The sequence below is a fragment of the Grampus griseus genome (genome assembly GCF_964374135.1).
Source record: "Grampus griseus genome assembly, chromosome: 13".
Taxonomy (NCBI): Eukaryota; Metazoa; Chordata; class Mammalia; order Artiodactyla; family Delphinidae; genus Grampus; species Grampus griseus.
In genome coordinates, this window is record NC_139007.1 from 87,692,828 (window position 1) to 87,710,423 (window position 17,596).

Genomic DNA, 17,596 nt, shown 5'->3' on the forward strand with positions numbered 1-17,596 from the left:
CCCCGTTCAGAGTCACCCCAGCTCCCCTAGATAATGGCTCATGGAGCGCGGCCTGAAGGTGCACAGCTGGGGCAGGGCGGGGCTTTTTGTCTCTTCTTTCAGGAACAGTGACTGTGCACAGTTTTACCGCGTGTGTTAGAACCTCACACAGAAGGAAAAGACACTCCACAGAGCTGCCCCACGCGTGGGTCACCTAGTCCCCCGTTAGGCCAAAGACACTAAAAATTAGTTCTGGGACTACCAGGACGCTGACAGGGAGTCTGTCAGAAACTTGTATTTTCAATAAACTTCCCCCAAAATCTGAATGTGTGAAAACTGTATCGCGTTTTAATGTCCTGACTTCTCAGCATCGTTGCTAACATATGATACACTTGCTGTTTCACCAGCGAAGTGCACGTTAGGGTCTCCCAGTGGCTCCGTGACCCACAGTCCAACCCTCACCCTTCTCCTTATATCTCCTTGTTTCTAAACTTCTCAAAGGCCTCTTGGGTCACTTCTGCAGGTCTAGTCTCTTACTCTATCTCCATGTCCCCAAGTCCCTCCGTTCTCAACCCCAATCAAGGCCAGGTCCTTCAGCTCCATCCCGCCCCCTCAGGAGGCCTTCCCTAGATCTTGCCGCTTCCCTGGCAGACTCCTTCCAGCCTATTTCAGCCAAACACGCTTGTTTTCCCCTCTGTCTCTCCGCTCCCCCTGCATCTCTCGCTCTCACGTTTCCCCTATAATTGACGCCACCGTAATGCTCAGAAGTCCCGAGAGCAGTGGGGCAGCCAGAGACACCGCAGGCCGCCCTGTGGCTCTCCTCCCATCACTGGGCAGCTGGTTTGTTGTCCACGTGATGTCATGATCTGACACGTGTCCCACCGAGTCCTCTGCTGCTTCTCGCTCCGGCTTGGAACGAGACTGGATCATGGGAAGCACCGCTTGTATTGATGAGGGGCCCCTTGTGTTGCCCCCGTTTTCTGAGTCATCTCAGTGGTGCTGACGCTCTCTGCACTGCTCTGTCCCCTGTCGGACAGCAAGAAGCAGCCGGAGGATGGATTTCCTAAGGTCGTGTCATAGCGCGTGACCCGGGTGGCTCCACAAACCGTGATGAGACCTGCCTTAAACAGCTTCTTTCCGTGAAGACCCCAAACGGCATCTCAGACTGAAAAGCGCACGAGGAAGAACTGTCACGGAGGAGGCTGTCCCTGGCCCAGGAGACAAGGCATCATCCGGGGCCCGTCTCCTCCCCCCTGGCAGGAGCCCTGCTAGCTCTTTAAAAAAGGGAGAGAGATTCATTTATAGAAAACCTTTTTACAATTTATTTCCTGTGATGAATCTTTAAAGTATAAAAATGAGTCTCTAGCTAAATGCAGGGTTTCAGTGGTGAAATTCTGACCATGTGAACAAATAAATAAATAGTTACAGTCTTTGTCAAAACAGAAGAGTTTCATCCATCTGTACGAGAAGTTTGTTTTTTAAAAAAAAACATAAATAATTTACAAAAAAATATGGTACATTCTAAGTATTCACATCATCATCGTCCCACGCCACCGTACTGTTCAGGCAAACACCACCGACACAGGAAACCTACACGCTCTTCACAATCGTTACATTTAATGAAGTTCCCAACACGTCCTTGTCTTGGGAATACAGTTCCACCAAAAAAAGTAAAAAGTGCAGCAAAATGAAAAGTAAAATCAACCTCAAAGGAAGCAACAAATGCAACTTTATCAGACACACGAGCAAATGAAAACAAAGTCATGGAGCCACTCCCTACTTGACAGAGGAGTGAAGTCGCTGTTAACAGGAAGAGAACAGTTTGTCCGCATCAGATCAACAAGACAAAGTCTTCTTCCTAAACCCCTATGTGGAGTGAGATTAACGAATAGTTTCTGCAGAAACGTCATGCAACTTAAAGCAAAAAATAAATCAGACCTGTGTGTATTACTATATGACTGATTCAGGGGTATGTCTGCCGAGACAACGCTGGTTTACCCTCGGCATTCCAAGTCTTTAAAATCCTATGTACAGCAGATAACACTAAAAAATACTGAATTAAAGTCACCGGCAACAGTATATATTAAGGTTCCATTATAAACTCTTCATTATTATTCATTTATTCTATTACATTTTGCAGCATGTTTTATGATGACAACATAGTATTATAAAGTCTTGTATTTTGAAGATATTTTGCTGTAACTGTATCTTTATATTATATGCTAGTTATATGTTTACTTTTAGATATTATACTTACATAAGTGCTACTTGTCATATTTAAAATAAGTTATTGGTGAACGGAACTGCATTCTATATTCACTTAATAAATATTAGCACAACATTTATAACTGGAACCTTAATGGAATGTGTTACCAAGTTAGGTAAAAGCAATCGTCCATAGTTTCAAAGCCTAGAATAGGGATTAGATGCCAAAATGCATTTGCTGATTTTTTCGCCTGCTGACTCTTCCCCAGCAGCTTGGAAAGGAGCTCCAGCAGGGATTCTAGGGATCAGACTTCGGAACCAAGTGACCACTGGCCACGAGTTCTCTCAGGTCCACAATGGCTGGAGGGGCGAACCACGGTGACAGCACTTCCCTAGGTTAAACCCTCACATAGACGAGGCTTTGCCAGGCCCACGTCTGCACCCACATTAGAGCCATTTTGCAAGGATATTCCTTCTTTGATGAGACAGCATCAATGAGGGCTTCCATTGTAGGACAAGAGAGTGGGGGAGGGGTATTCATTCATTCCCATAATTATTTTTGATGTTCCAATTAGTTACTTGACATCCCACATATGTGACTGGTATCTCCTGACCTCTTTCCGAAAATGGCATTATTCAGACTTGAGTTGACTCTTCTTTATAATTGACCTAACAGGATTTGGGTGCTCTTGCACCAAACTTAAGGCACTGGAAGTAGTGTAGCAATATTAAGCATAAATGCTTAATTTATGATAATTGCTTATACACAGTATTCCCTTCAGCTCCATATACACATAAATAAAATAAGTACTTACATTTCATATGTAAACGTCATTCTTTTTAAACACACAAGAGAAAACAATGTAATACCATGCTCGATTTTCACTCCACATAAAGTCTCATGGATCATCAAACTGTCTTTCCTGTAGTGGGTTGATGTTCATCTTTTGTTTCCATTAATATTCATCCTCTGAAGGCACGTGGGCTTGGGTTGATGACAGGAGGTGAAGAACCACTCAAGGTTGGGGTCAAGGACAGGAGGTCTGCTAGAGAGAAGCTGGGAACACTGGGATGGACTGAGGTGTCTGGGTAACGGCGTCTACAGTACTTTGCTGGAAATACAGCAAATCTTGTTCAGACATCTGCAAAACACAGTGGACAGAATTTGGGAGATTGGACCATGCATTTTGTTTTGCTTTATTTTGTTTAACTATAACATAAAAATCACTATTTCTATTTTTAAAAAAAAGGTTTCCACAATATGGATGGATGTGTGAATGGTTGAATGAATGGATGGATGGTGGATGGATGGATGGATAAACGGAAGGATGGATAGATGGATGGATAGGTGGATAAATGGATGGAAGGATGGATGGATGGATGGATGGGTGGATGGATGGAACGAAGGATAGGGAAAAGAACACTTTACCAGAATCAAGAAGACAAATCAACATTCTTGTGTGATTTTTGAGAAGTATCTCTGAACCTTACTTACCTTATCTGTAGAATAGGGATATTTTCATATCTACATGAAGACACAGGCTTAGACCACATAGAAGCCAAGTTCCCTTCCAGATCTATAATATTTTGATTCAAATATGCTCCTAGAGTGATAACTAAAGAGAACCTTTCCCCCCATCCTTCCTTCCTTCTTTCCTTCCTTCCTTTCTTTCTTTTATTCTAGCAAAGATAGCAATCTAAAATGCCATTAAGAGCCCAGAAGGTGTAGAAAATATAAAAAGCTATGGGATAGAGTAGAGTGGGACAAGTAAAGCCTGTGAATAACTTAAAAGTGTTTGTCTTACCAAAGACATTCACATTGAATTTAAAACAAACAAACTGACAGACAAAACCAACTCAAGCTGACCAAAACAAGACATCTGCCTGGCAGGCCGCCAGCTTATTTCCCTGATGTGTAGCTTTTGTAAGAGGAAAAGTAAAGTATGTGTTCCTTCCCCATCCCCTGTGCCACTCACGGCCGCAGTGAATAATGTTCTCACACCCACCTCTGCATTCATATTTCAGGTCTGAGAAGTAGACCATTTCTTGAGAGAAGACAAACAGACCCAGCCGCCCACCAGCGTAGGTTTGGTCATAGATGGGTCCTGAGTCCGCCATGACCTGTTTTCCTTCATGCACTAAGACTCTGAAAACAGGAAAAAAGGAGAAAGAAAGAGAATGTCAGCTCTTTGAAGCACATTCACCAGAGGGCAGGAGGTCAGCCTTCTCCTCACGAGGCTGGCCAAGAGTAACACAGCACCACCCCAGAGCCCTCCTTCTTCCCTATGACTCACTGACCATCACCCACCCCAGCATCCAAGTTGTCTCCACCTTCAGGAGCCAGGAAGAGTTTAGTGGAGTCAGGAGGCCCCTCCCTCTGCCTAACCCTAGCTCTAAGCCTCCCCCGTGTCAGCAAGCTCCTGGCCTTCACACTGCACTGAAGCCACGAGCTCACCTGCTTCCGCCCCACAAACTGTGAGCTGTGCGATAGCAAGGACCAGGCTCCACCCTACACGTACAGATGCACTAAAGCTTCCCTGGTAGGAGAGGAGTGAACAAACAGGGACACTCCACAGAAACAGCACACCCCTGGCACCAGCCTGAGCCTCCCCTTCTAAGACGTGCTTATTGGCACTGAGGACGCGCACACACTCCTGGTGAAGAATCGGACTGGCTCATGCTCTTAGTGACTAAGTTTAACTTTGCAAAAACTTTAAATTTAAATCATCCGTGTTTCATTTTATAAAATTAGAAATTGTCCCAGCTTAAAAAAAAAAAGTTGATGACAAATGCTGTCATGCCAGGAGAACAAAATGCTGTTGGACTGATTTGTCAAAGTTTTGTTTAAGATGTGTTTTAAATTCAGCCATTCACAATATCAGAAATAAATAGGAACCTGTGCACCAAAGAAATCACATGCTAATTCACAAAGATGCAGTTATTTCAACTGCACCTTCCCTCCCATGCCCATAATGTTCATTAGGAGGAGAGATGCTTATCACTTTCTGGGTTATTTTAACAAGTTTGATTTTTCTTCTCTTCAACAGTTTTGTTTTTGCTTTTTTAAAAAACGTGAAGAAGATGCTGGACAGAAAAGAGAAGGCACTTAAAGTGGAAGAATCCAGGGAACAGTATACAAGTTAGAATCCACTTTGGCTTATTTATCTGTTAATGTTCTAACTTGCCATCCAGTGGAAGGATGTTCTTGGAATGTGAAAATTACTTGGTAGAAATACAGCCGCTACTGAGCTACCCTCTCACCTACCTTATGTAACCTGTCTTAGGTCTGTGGGTCAGATGCCACCTGTAGGCAGTGTAGTCCTTCCAGCCAATATTTTTGGGGTCATGCCATAACGTGCGAACCTGAGGAAAAACATCATTTGTGAGTATAATTGGCACCCTGAGTCTTAACCACAGTTTTACGGCACAAGGGGGGGAGATAAAAACAGTACTCTGCTAAGTAATCCCGATGGCCCCTGCTGCCACATCTACCTCCGATATATTTCATATCATAAACCTCTAGCATGAGCAAAACCCACCGACAGGGAACAACGTAGTTCAGCGCAAAGAGCACAGGCACTTGGGCCGAGTCACAGATTCTCTACTTCCTCAACGTGGGACCTTGGGCAAAACACTTAAACTCTTGAAACCCTGTTCTCCCTTTGTCTATAAGGGAGTACGCCTATGTTTCATGTGCAAGAGGATTACCAATTGTGTTTATAAAACCACCAGGCATGGCATCTTTAATAAGCGAGGTATCCGATAAAAGATTATTCACAGCACCGTGACTTGAGGTAAAATGAACAAAAACCGAGGTGGGGGTACTTTTGCAGTGGGGCAGGTACTGCTCTCCCGAAAGCTCACAGCAGCTGCCGGCCTCGGTCAGAAGAGACCGTCCTCCTCACCTGTCCCTCTGTGTTCCCCGTGTGCCACAGGGCATTCCTCAGGTGCTCGCCTGTCCCCGTGGTGGAGTTCACCACCTTGAGGGACACCCCTGAGTAGCCGTACGCCCGGGTGGGCTGGTCTTCCCAGTACGTCTGAGTGACCTGCTTCCACATCACCACGTAGAAGCGGCTGCTGGACTGGTAGCCAAAGACGAAGCCGGCATAGTCGTCATCCCGGTCCGTGTTGACGTAGAATGTGCCGCTGAAGTCGACTGACCCAAATTCATCGAAACCTGGGGGCCAAAGGGAACACTTGGTCACAAAACCAGGTCAGAAACAGCCTTTTAGGAAATTACTGGATGAGCCCTGGGACCACTGGACGCAGGTGGAAAGAGGCTCTCCTCTTCCATCTAACGCAAGGTCTGCTCCTGTGGGATTAACAACACTTGTGGAATTTAATTTTTTAGATCCCACTTACAGAGTTATGGCAGAGCTTCACCACCCTAGGTAATAATTTACAGACCCAGTCCATAAAATGAAATGGCTTGCTGAATATTAAATCGCGGAGAATTTGGAGAGGCAAATAAGTGCTTCCCCAAGTTCTCCCGTCAAAAATATGTAGGCAGATGGCTTTACAAACCAAGGGAGGATGGGGGCTACCAGAAAGATCCACTGCTGCCGTCCACTCGGTTTTAAAGGGTAGCGCACGTGCTCCGTGGGCACCTTGCAGGCAGGAACCGCAAGGGGTGGTGCGTATTCTAAGGCTCACCAACAGCGATGCCAGGGTCGGAGTTGGCCGTCTGCACCAGCTCTTTGCCTTGATGGCGAATGACCCAGTTGGGATCGATCTGAGTGGTACCCTTGGGGTCCAGGTGGACCATCTGGAAGTTCCGGAAGTCCGTCTCACTGATGGCGTGGTTCTCAGGACACACGTCGTCAATATCGGGGATGCTGTCGTTGTCAAAGTCGTCTTTGCAGGCATCACCACGCCCATCACCTGTCACCAAGGACAAGCAGAGAAACACGCAAAGTAAGGGTTTGCTGTCTGCCTCTCTGTGTCTGAAAAAACTTAGCACATGATTCTCTGAAAATTCAAGGTTAGGTGCTTGGCAGGACCTGGATCTGCCTTCCTGGACCAGCGCCTGTAATCTCTGCCATTTCACCCCAGCGCTGTGAGGAGTCTGGTGCTCTTTTCAAAACGTTGCTGTGCTAAGCCCTGCAGCAAAGCACGCCCTAATCCAGTTCCTGGAGAGTCACTTCTCACTTCCTTCTGAACTTGAAACTGGGGGTACCAAACCTGAACGCTGCCAAGTGAAGTCAAGCTGAATTTCCAGCTTTTTCTCTGATAGTCTCCAGAACCTCTACTAAATCACCCCTGCCTGCAATCTGTTTGGCACTGAAAGCAGAACTCCTTCATGAAAAATGATTTCCCTAGGGAGATGTGGACTTCTGTTTTTTGGAAGCATCTTGTCAAATTTTCTAATGAGGTGGGGATGTGGCCATGGGGCTGCGGACCAGCCTGGCACAGAGAGATGCCTGCTGAGACCTTCACAGCCGTGCAGTTCATGGTAATAGTGATGATCCAGATGACCACTTAGCACTGCAATTAGGCCATTGCAGTGCCTACTGCTTGAGAAGGAGGAAAAGATACCAAGTTCAACCGAATTTCCATCACATCCTTCAAACCATCCTTCAGTTCTGTTCAGTAACACACATCCACGCACTGGGTGACAGGCACACAATCACGCAAAAAGGAGCTTCCAAAACCCCTAAGACACCCCTGAGCATGCCAGCCTTGCCTCCGTCCCAACCTCCCTCCTGGTAAAAGGCTGCTCGGTAGCCAGCGGCGCCCCCTGCCCCACTGTGGGGACTGAAGCCGTCTGTCCTCTTGTCAAGAATGAGCTCTGTGCTGCTCTTGGGATGGGGGTGGGGGTGGCCCTTGGAGCTGCCCTTCAGTCAGTGAGTCTCCACGTGCCTCTGGGTCGTGTGGGCTCAAACACCCCACACCCCATCTCATCCCAGTGGATGTGTACCCCCCAGCACCCGGGTCAGCCGGGATTGCACCCACAGGCTCCAGCAGATGCCAGAGGACAGCCAAGCCACCACCGAGCCCAGCGGTGCACCTGCCACATTACCTGCCACGCTACCCGAGACTCCTGCCCCCTCCGGATCCTGTGCTCATGGACCACTTACTCATGTCAGCAGTCGGGCTACGTACTTCTTTCTCCCGGCATTTCGCGCTCCCGCAAACTCTCTGCCCCTGCGGGGTGGCTGTCACAGGACCTACCATCTGAGTCCTCCTGGTCGGAGTTGGCCACAAGCCGGCAGTTGTCCCTGTCGTCGGGGATGCCGTCGTTGTCGTCGTCCGAGTCACAGGCGTCCCCCTTGCCGTCATGGTCATGGTCGGCCTGGTTGGCGTTGGAGATGTAGGGGCAGTTGTCCTGGTTGTTTTGGTGTCCGTCCTCGTCGATGTCCTCGTTGTTGTCACACTGGTCACCCACAAGGTCGTTGTCTACGTCAGTCTGGAAGACAGAGTTCGGGGACAGCAGCAGTGAGCACCCATCCGGTGAAGCAGATGCCAGGCTGAAAGTCACCGAGGGCGCGTGGCCGGTACCACCTCACCCCCGACGTGAGCCGTGACCGCAGAGAGGAAACGGTCTCTCTCCATCCTAACCCACCTCCCTACGGGGATTCACTTTCTTTACAGAAGACTGGAAAGAATGAGCTGCAACAGAATCAAGTCCTTTCTGACAACATCTGCTGCAACACGTTCTAGGGACTACATCCGGATGTTATGTTCTCACCGTGTCTTCCAAAGGCACATCTGGAAAAGCAGCCAATTCCTATGTTTGCATCAGGGAAATACGGAGATAATTAGATGAAGACTCTCTCCTTTCAGACAGTGGGACAAAGGCACCCGCTCATCTGGCCAGTGGCCACGGAGATACGAGTCATGCTCAGACCTGAGTTCAATGTTTTCAATCACAGTGATTGAAAAGCCTGTGCTGTCGCGTCCTGACAGGTGGATGAAAAGCTGCAAAGCCGCGCACGTTCTGTGACTGAGAAGCTCCTCCGCCCCCGCTGCTCTTAGCCACACCTGATCAGTCGCCGGCCAGTTACCTGGTCTGGGTTGTGCACCAGGGGGCAGTTGTCGCAGTGATCGCCCACGCCGTCCCCGTCGGTGTCCCTCTGGTCAGTGTTGTAGACGTAGGGACAGTTGTCTCGCTCATTGAAGACATCTGTAGGATTCAGGGGGAAAACAGAAGCAAACGGAGTTTAGAAAAGGCACGTTGCTTTTCCTATCTCAGTAAGCAACGTACAGCCAAACTTTTGTTTAATAAAAAAATGATAAAATGTAAAGATTACTAGATTCATGGCAGATTTCCCATTAAACTTAAAATTCCCTTAGTTTGAAGCAGAACCAACTCTCGGAGGTTTCTGGATGACAATACACACGGAGGGCTGATGAGTGAGTCATCACAGCGTAAACATCGGAGTCCTCACGCGGACTGTTTGCCCTAACGTCCATTCAGAAAATTGGCGTCGTGTTCCTAGGGCCTGATCAGCTTCCGGGGCCCCACTGCCTCATCTGTTCCCTACGTTAGCAGGAAAATAACAACGGCAGAGACTGACAGGGGGTTAGCTATAGTGCCTTACACCCAGAAATCTGAAAATAGATAATGAATTTCATCAACTTCGGGGTTATGAAAACTGAGTTAACAGTAATCAGGCTCGAAGGGCAAAGCAAAACCTCACAAATCAGTGAGTCAGCAGGAAAGCTTGAGCCAGGCTAGGCGGCTGTCTTATCCTGGCAGATAGGGGGAGGCAGGGGGCGAGCCAGTGAGAAAGGACCCCTGAGGTATGCAGGCGGTCAGACCTCACAGACGGAGGATTGGAGGAGATGCCCGGCTACTGGAAAGCCATAGAAAGCGGCACGGCCGGACGCTGTCTTGGCGCCGGTGGAAGCTGGTCGGTGTGATGTCAAGTTACACCAAGAAAATAGCCAGGAGACAATCGCAGGTTGGGGTGGGAGGGCAGAGTCAGAGGGAGTGGGTGTGAGTCTGTCCGAGCTGCTCCCTGAGCGTCAGACGCCCAGGGCGAGGCTGTGCTGTGAGGTGTGGAGCTCGTGCCCGCGGCACTGGCATCCAGGGTTAAATAGCCGGGCGGTGTCGCATGTTTCTGAAGTCCGGGGATACCGGGAACCCCTCGGGGAGGCTTTGCAGTGAATGATTCAATGAATGGCTAGAAATACAGCGTGGAGGGAAATAGGAGGGAACAAAGCTGTCCTCAGGCCTTTCTCAGAAGCACGGTTGGGTCAGGACAGGGTACTGGGTTCCTGGGGCCGTGAACAGATGTGGACCTGGGAGAAGACACCAGGACTGGCCACAAGGACATGGGACAAGAGCTCAGGGCCAGGAAAGGAAGATGCCAAACGTGTAGTTTTCCAAAGGGGGAAACTAGGCCGGCGACCTGAGGCCAGCGTCCTGAGGCCGGCAACCCCTTCCAGGACCCCACGGGGACAGGGGCCGAATGAGGCCGGGACCCTATGAGCAAAGCGCCATGGATCGTGTTGTCTCGTGTCAGTGCACAGGGGAAGCTGGGCTTATGCAGTAACAGAATAAAGCACGGAGCCTGGGACCACCGCCGCCCGTGAGCCCTGAAGCCCGTCGGGAGGACGCGCGGGACTGACCGTCCCCATCGATGTCCACGGAGCAGGCGTCGCCCTCCCCGTTGCTGTCCGTGTCGATCTGCGCCGGGTTGTGCACGTAGGGGCAGTTGTCACAGCGGTCCCCAACCTCATCTTTGTCGTAGTCGAACTGACGTGGGTTGAAGACAAGCTGGCAGTTGTCCTAGAGAGAAAGTGAGGGAAGACTTTGAGAAATAGGGTAGGGGTATTTGTTGAATTGCTTATAAAATGGCTTAGCACTTACAGGCTATGTATTCAGAGTAGATCAAGATGATCAAGGCAGCGATAAAGTACCTTGGCAAAGGTAGCCATTGCTGACACTTTCTTGATATCAAAGCATTTGATAATTATTTATGCATCTGTCCCTATGAAAAATTCTGATATTTTCTATAGTAAAGGTGACCTAGCACATATTTCATGGTGAGGATAGAAACATAAACGTCAAGGGAATGAACGAATGAATGAGTTAATGGATCGGTGGAAGCCAGACGCAGTAAACCTGTGAATAAGAAGTTAGCCTCTGTCTCTGCTAGTGCTGAATTACGGACTAACGTGTCAGAGCACTTATGTTTGCAACGCTTCTCTCGGGAAATGGTAACATCTAAATTCTGCCCTAAAGGCAGGGAGTGGCAATATCGCTCATCCCAGGCAGCCCCCATCGCTGCCACCCGCCCCAGAAGCAGGGGGGATAAGTCCCTTTTATGCAACTAAAGGTAAACTAAACCACTGAAAGCGCTTCTGACAGAGCACCCCAGGCGGCTCCATGCTCGGGCTGCCTCGTGTGCTTGTGCGAAGGACAGACGTTCCCTGTCGGTGACTTTCCGTTACTAGCCCAGGAGCGCTAAACCCAGCAGTTCACGGGGACCCCCGGGTGCAGAGCACTGCGCTCCCCCACTCCTCAACCCGAGGGCAGGTGCCCAGGTGGTGCGGACCCACCTTCTCATCGCTGACGCCGTCGTTGTCATCGTCATCGTCACAGGCGTCCCCGATGCCGTCCTTGTCGAAGTCTTCTTGCCCAGAGTTAGGCAGGAGGGGGCAGTTGTCCTGCAAGCAGAGGAAGCAGGCTAGTTACAAAAACACCCCCAAGAGCCCGCTGCTTTCAGATGAGACGGTGAGGGCGGAGCCAGCGACATCACGCCAGGCACCTGTCCTCGCGGGAGCAGGACGGAGGTGCCGCGGCCCCGCGTTCCCCCTCAGGTGCTGCTCTAGGGCCGACATCACCACCGCCAGTGAGCTGAGGCAAAAGAAGCCTGTGTCCTGAGCTCGGGATTCCTGTATGCAGCTGAATGACTGCGGGGACCAGGAGAGAATGAAAATACAGGACAGGGCAGAGCCTCCCGTCCCACTGCTTCCCACAAACTCCAAGCGTCCATCCAAAAGCCAAGGTCATAAACCTTCAACCCTCACTAGCCAACGGGTGGCCTAGAGTCTCTGTTCAGGAACCGCGGCCCAGCTCCCCAAACCATCTCCCTGATTCAGCTCTGCCCAAGAAGTGGAGAATTCCCATAACGGGGGAAAAAAGTCATTTTGTTTCAGTCCAATGAGATAAGGACTCAAACCCGAGCTGTACAGACACTGCAGCCTGAGGGAGCTGGAAACACCAGGAGAGGGTCCACGTGAAGGTGTTTCGATGCCATTAACACAGGTGTCCCAGAAGCCCCAGGGGTTCAAGGGGGTCAGGGGTCTCATCAGAAGCACAGCCCAGGGCCATGTCTGGAGCCAAGCTTCAACTCCAGCCCGTGAAGGAGGAGAGCATATTCCTGTGGTGTGGACACAGGTCCTGACGGAGGGACTCAGCACCTTTGCAGGGATGAGTAAGGGAACCTCTCAGACGGGGTGAGGGGGCTTCCCATGAACTGTCTTACTTTTGCATCTGTTTGTTCCCATAAGTTATATTTAATGCAAATATAATGTGCAAATTTTGATGTGCCACCTTTTTAGTTATTAAATTCCTGTCTGAAGTTCCACAAAAATGAAAAAGAAGGAGGGTGTCCTTCGCCTCGTGGACACCTTCCATTGTTCCTGCTACGGTACCAGGGCATCCTGGGTCCCTAGTGGAACTCTTCATCAGTAATCGCATCCAATAGGCACCCACTTCCTGCGGGGATTTCCGGGCTTGACACCTGACCTTGTTAGGTCAGGAAGTGTGGTCAGGGAGATACAGTGAAGGTTGCAAACTTTGTCTCTGTTATTTCAAAGCAGATTCACTTTTTGTTTCAGTCAACACCTGCCATCTTTAATCAAGAGGGCGAAAGATAAAATGTAAAACTCTCTTTACTCAAAATTCACAAGAACAAATCAATATTAAATAGATTAATATATGTACATTTGCAAGTAATGTCTTTTGTGAGTTTGTACTACTTATATTTCTGAAGCTTCTAAGGTATAAAACTTCACTGAAATGTTTTGGTACACCTTGTTTAGTGGTCTGAATGGTGGTCCCCTAAATATATGCCATGTCTTAACCTCTAGAACCTGTAAATGTTACCTTATATAGCAAGAGTGGCTATCACCTTATATGGTAAAGCTAATATCACCTTATATGCAAAAGATGCGCTTGATGTGAGGGTCTTGAAAGGACGAGTTTACCCTGGAGTATCCAGATGGGCCCTAAATACAACCACGTGTGTCCTTATAAGGGCGTCAGGGGGGAGTTTGAGACAGATGCACAGAGGAGCAGGCGGAAGCAGAGGTTGGGGTGGTGTGTCCACAAGCCACGGACACCTGGAGGGTCCAGAAGCTGGGAGAGGCTGGAAGGACCCTCTCCTGGGGGCTCCAGGCGAGCCCAGCCCTGCCACGCCTTGACCTCAGACTCCTGGCTCCGGACGTGAGAGGGTGCAGTCCTGCCTTTTAAAACCACCAGGTTTGTGGTCATTGGCTGCAGTGGCCCCAGGAAAGGACTCCACCCCGTTACAGGCCCTAAGGAAGCCCCACTCACCCGGGGGCCCTGACCGCTTCCTGTGTGCAGCACATGGGGGTCTTTGCAAAGAAAATTGTGTGCTAGGCTCTGTGTGACCACAGCCCGGCCCACCTGCAGACCTCAGGCCCCCACAGCCTTGGAGGAGGGTGGGGCCTGTTTACATCGCCCCACCCCCAATGATTCAAGCCTCTTTGTATCAGTTAACAAACATGTACTAGGCTCCGCGTCCTCTCCCAGCTCCCAACAATCAGCTGCTTTTCCAGAGTGGTCCTGGAATTTGCAGAAACCCACTAGGCAGACGCCTTGGAGGGGCTAGTGGGTGGGCAGTGACACCCCAGCTCCCGTCAGCTTCGGGGGTGGGGACCACGCAGAGTGCAGGGCCCACACGGAGCCTCTGACTGTTTGGACCCGTAGAGGCACCTCCAGGGCCACAGCTGCCCCGAGCTGGAACCGCTGGGGCCTGAGGAAGGGGGACCCCCTGCCACACCCTCACCTTGATGCAGTGGTAGGTGGCGTTGGTGGCACAGACCAGGTTCTTGTTGGGCCAGCCATCCAGGTCTGAGTCCTCCCCGCAGATGAGCCCGTCGCCCGCGTAGCCCGTCTGGCACTCGCACTTGTACATGGGGTCGCTGAAGTGGCCCAGGTAGATGCACTCCGCATGCCTGTGGCAGCTGTGGCTCTTGTCCTTGCAGGGGTCCTCAGGCTCACACAGCTGCGGGAGGGCCGAGCGTGTCAGGACGCGTGCTGACCCTGACCCTGACCCTGACGGGAGGGCCGCGTGCAGGGCGCAGGGCTCCCGGCCACCCACGGGATGCTGAGGAGGGGCAGCGTCCAGAGACCCAGGGCTCTGCTCCCCTGGAAGGCCCCGAGCAACAGCAAGGTCACGTCGGGCCTCCGGTGGCGCCTGGGGTCACGGGGAGACCACGAGTCCCCACCCTGGCCCTCTGGGATGCTGTGCGTGAAAACTCAGCCCTGTGGTCCCTGCGGGTGGGGTCGCGCTGGCCGGCAGAGTGAGACCGTCTCTCCCCCAGGTCGCCGTCCCCGCTCCTGTCCCGTCCACCCTCCAGTCCCAGCTCCCGCCTGACTGTCCTGCTGTCTCTAACAGGAGCTCGGAAGGCCGAGCCGCTCACCTGCTTCTCCGTCCTGGCCGCCTCCAGGCCGACGCCGAAGGGCTGGCTCCCCTTGTAGCGCGGGGGGCAGGGCAGGCAGTGGAAGCCGGGGTTGGTGTTGACGCAACGGTGCGCCTTGCTGGTCGCGAAGCACACGTCGGTGACCAGAGCGCACTGCGGGGACCAGCGGGCCAGACGTGAGCCCACGCTCCCCACCTCCGAGGCACGCCCCGCCGCCTGGGAAGGGGGCACCTACCTCGTCCAGGTCCTCGCAGTGGGTGCCGTTGCCCAGGAAGCCCAGCGGGCAAGAGCCGCAGGACCAGGACCCGTCGGGGAAGCTGCGGCACTCGGCTCCGGGGAAGCAGGGGTTGGACAAGCAGCCGTCTGCACGGAGGAAGCAGAGCAGAGTCAGCAGCCGCCACCAGGTGGCGCCGTAATGAACCCACACACGAGGCCCGGGTGATGCCCTTCACACACTCCGGGGTTCAGCTGTGGAGAAACTGAGTGAGTTAGGAAGATGCTGGGGACAGCCACCAAAAGTCACCACCTCCAAGAGTAAAGCGTCGGAGATGTAGGGGTGACAGGGCCCGCGTGCTCTGTGGCCGCACTACCTACGATGCTCCCTTCTGCGCGCCATGCTTTCTGCCTTCACGTAAAAATGCCAGAGGAACACGAAGCAGAACGTAAAGCTTCACGTGTGTAGAACGGATTTTTCTTCTCTGTATCTTCCAAGCATTTTTATACATTTAATCAGAATTAAAACCCAACGGTGTCTTCAAAGACGCCTGCGGCTGGAGCGTCCAGGCCCCACAACAGACGCCCGTCGGCCGAAAGGCTGGAGGCTGCGGCCCGTCCCGTGCACACCCACCTGCGGGGCAGCTCCTCCTGTTACACATCTGATGCTCCGTGACGTCGCCGACGCAGTCCTTCCCTCCGTGCTGGGGCTCCGGGCTGTTACAGATGCGTGTCCGCTCCCGGATCCCTCCGGCACAGGTGACCGTGCAGGCCGACCATGGGGACCAGGGGCTCCACCGACCGTCGACTGGGGGAGAGAGGACAGAGGGGTCACTCTGGGGGCGCGGCCTGTGCTGGGGGCTCAGGACAGAGAGCCTGGGATAAGGCCACGCCTCCACACGTGGAGGAAGCCTGGTAGGAAAGTCCTCTCAGGACCGTATGGTCAGGGAGGGATGAAGATGATGACAGTTCACTTGTTTCGTTTTGTCTCTGGGAAGGGAAATCACACAATCTTCTGTGCTCAGAACCTGGGACCATTGACCGGGGGCCGCTGGCTATGGGTCCACCCCTGCCACGGGCAAGAGGTGCTCACGTCTGAAAAGCTGTGCGGAGCTGAGTTTCATTTTAAAAGGCTGTCGCTCATCATCAGTACAGATAACTCAGTAGGGAGAAGACTCACAGCACAGCCTTTTCTGGGCGAAGACCCTGCCCACGTCCCAGAGCAGGCCTGGTACAGGGAGCACGTGTCCTCCCAAACCCAGGCCCCAGATGCCCCAGATGCGGAGGGGCGCCTCCTGAGCCCCCCTCCTGTGCCTGCTGTCACTTCCCCCTCGGTCCCGGCCTATTTCTGCTCCATCGTGGATTAACTGGAGTTTGTTCTGGGGAGGTCAGAGCTGAGCACCGCAATGGGCATCCACCCCAAGGCCCAGCTTCCAGAAACCAGCCGACCGAGAGGATCCCAGTGCCTTGACCTCGCGGGGCTGCGCCGGGCCTGTGTCCTGCTAAAGGCCGGCCGCGAGCCCGGACCCCGCCCTTGTCCACTCACCCGGGCAGGGCGGGCCCTGGCAGGCCTTGGTCTCACGGCCGCTGCCCTTGCAGCTCCGCCCGCCCATCTGTGGCACTGGTGAGTTGCAGAGCCGGATGCGGGTGACATTGCCGACCCCACAGGTCACGGAACAGGAGGACCACGGCGACCAGTGGCTCCAGCCACCATCCTGCCGGACTAGCACATGGAGGGAACAAGGACATCAGAGGCTCAGGGCGCTGAGTGAGAGGCAGGGCTGACCCGTCCCGGGAGTCTGCCCATCAACCAGGCAGGAGTGGGGAGCCCAGCTGGGGAAGAGCAGGGTGCGTGGGCCACATGGAGTCCCTCCCAGAAAGGGCAGCAGCAGGGGGTCTCTGGACCCCCAAGACCCCAGGGGCTGGGCCCTGTCCCCCACCCCGGGCCGGCCCGGCCTCTGACACTCACTGCGGTGGTCGCACTTGCCCAGGCTGCACGACCGCGTCTGGATGGATGGCCCCAGGCAGGTGTTACTGGTGACATCGCAGGACCGCCCCCTCTGCTGGGTACCAGGCCCGCAGGTGGCAGAGCACTCCGTCCACTCCGCCCATGGGGACCAGCCGTCCTCGCCGTCTGCTGGGGGGAGCACCACTGCCCATCAGACCTCCCCGGGGACTGCCCCACACAGCAGAGCCCAGCCCTGGGCTCCGAGCTGCATGCCCCAGGTGGGTGCTGGCAGCGGGCAGACAGCAGGGCCGCCCCGCGTCTGTCCCAGGGTCGGAGCGCAGGGGCCGCCCTCCCAGGAAAGGGAAGCAGGGGGATGCACAAGGAGCTTGGCCAGAAACCCAGGGTCTACTGGCAGGAAAGGGGTCTGTGGTTGCTTCTAACGGCCTCACAAAGGAGAGCGCTGAACCCTGTCTGCACAAGCTTTCGCTGGAGTTGCTAAGATGTAAGCTATTTCCACCTGCACCTCCATGTGCTGATTTATATATGGTGATGAAACTTCAATTTTTGGTTGAAATTACAGGACACTAAATTTCATTCCAAATACTTTAAATTGGAACAAGTTAAATAAAA

At 52.4% G+C, this 17,596-nt stretch overlaps 1 protein-coding gene across 3 annotated transcripts in view; it reads right to left on the reverse strand.

Moving 5' to 3' along the window:
• Positions 1–1,310: 1,310 nt before the first annotated feature.
• Positions 1,311–17,596, reverse strand: part of THBS2 (thrombospondin 2) — a 28,404-nt gene continuing 12,118 nt past the window's right edge. For 2 of the 3 annotated variants that reach the window (XM_082669040.1, XM_082669038.1), the window contains exons 8-22: positions 16,988–17,155; positions 16,565–16,741; positions 15,653–15,826; positions 15,041–15,168; positions 14,806–14,958; positions 14,169–14,387; positions 11,692–11,799; positions 10,759–10,918; positions 9,189–9,307; positions 8,356–8,590; positions 6,838–7,065; positions 6,090–6,361; positions 5,450–5,547; positions 4,191–4,330; positions 1,311–3,326 (exon numbers count right to left, since the gene is read on the reverse strand). In XM_082669040.1, coding sequence (XP_082525166.1) covers positions 3,319–3,326; positions 4,191–4,330; positions 5,450–5,547; positions 6,090–6,361; positions 6,838–7,065; positions 8,356–8,590; positions 9,189–9,307; positions 10,759–10,918; positions 11,692–11,799; positions 14,169–14,387; positions 14,806–14,958; positions 15,041–15,168; positions 15,653–15,826; positions 16,565–16,741; positions 16,988–17,155 — 2,387 coding nt within the window. In that variant the 3' untranslated portion in view covers positions 1,311–3,318. The remainder of the gene's footprint in view (positions 3,327–4,190; positions 4,331–5,449; positions 5,548–6,089; positions 6,362–6,837; positions 7,066–8,355; positions 8,591–9,188; positions 9,308–10,758; positions 10,919–11,691; positions 11,800–14,168; positions 14,388–14,805; positions 14,959–15,040; positions 15,169–15,652; positions 15,827–16,564; positions 16,742–16,987; positions 17,156–17,596) is intronic. The other variant, XM_082669039.1, reaches the window with a different exon arrangement.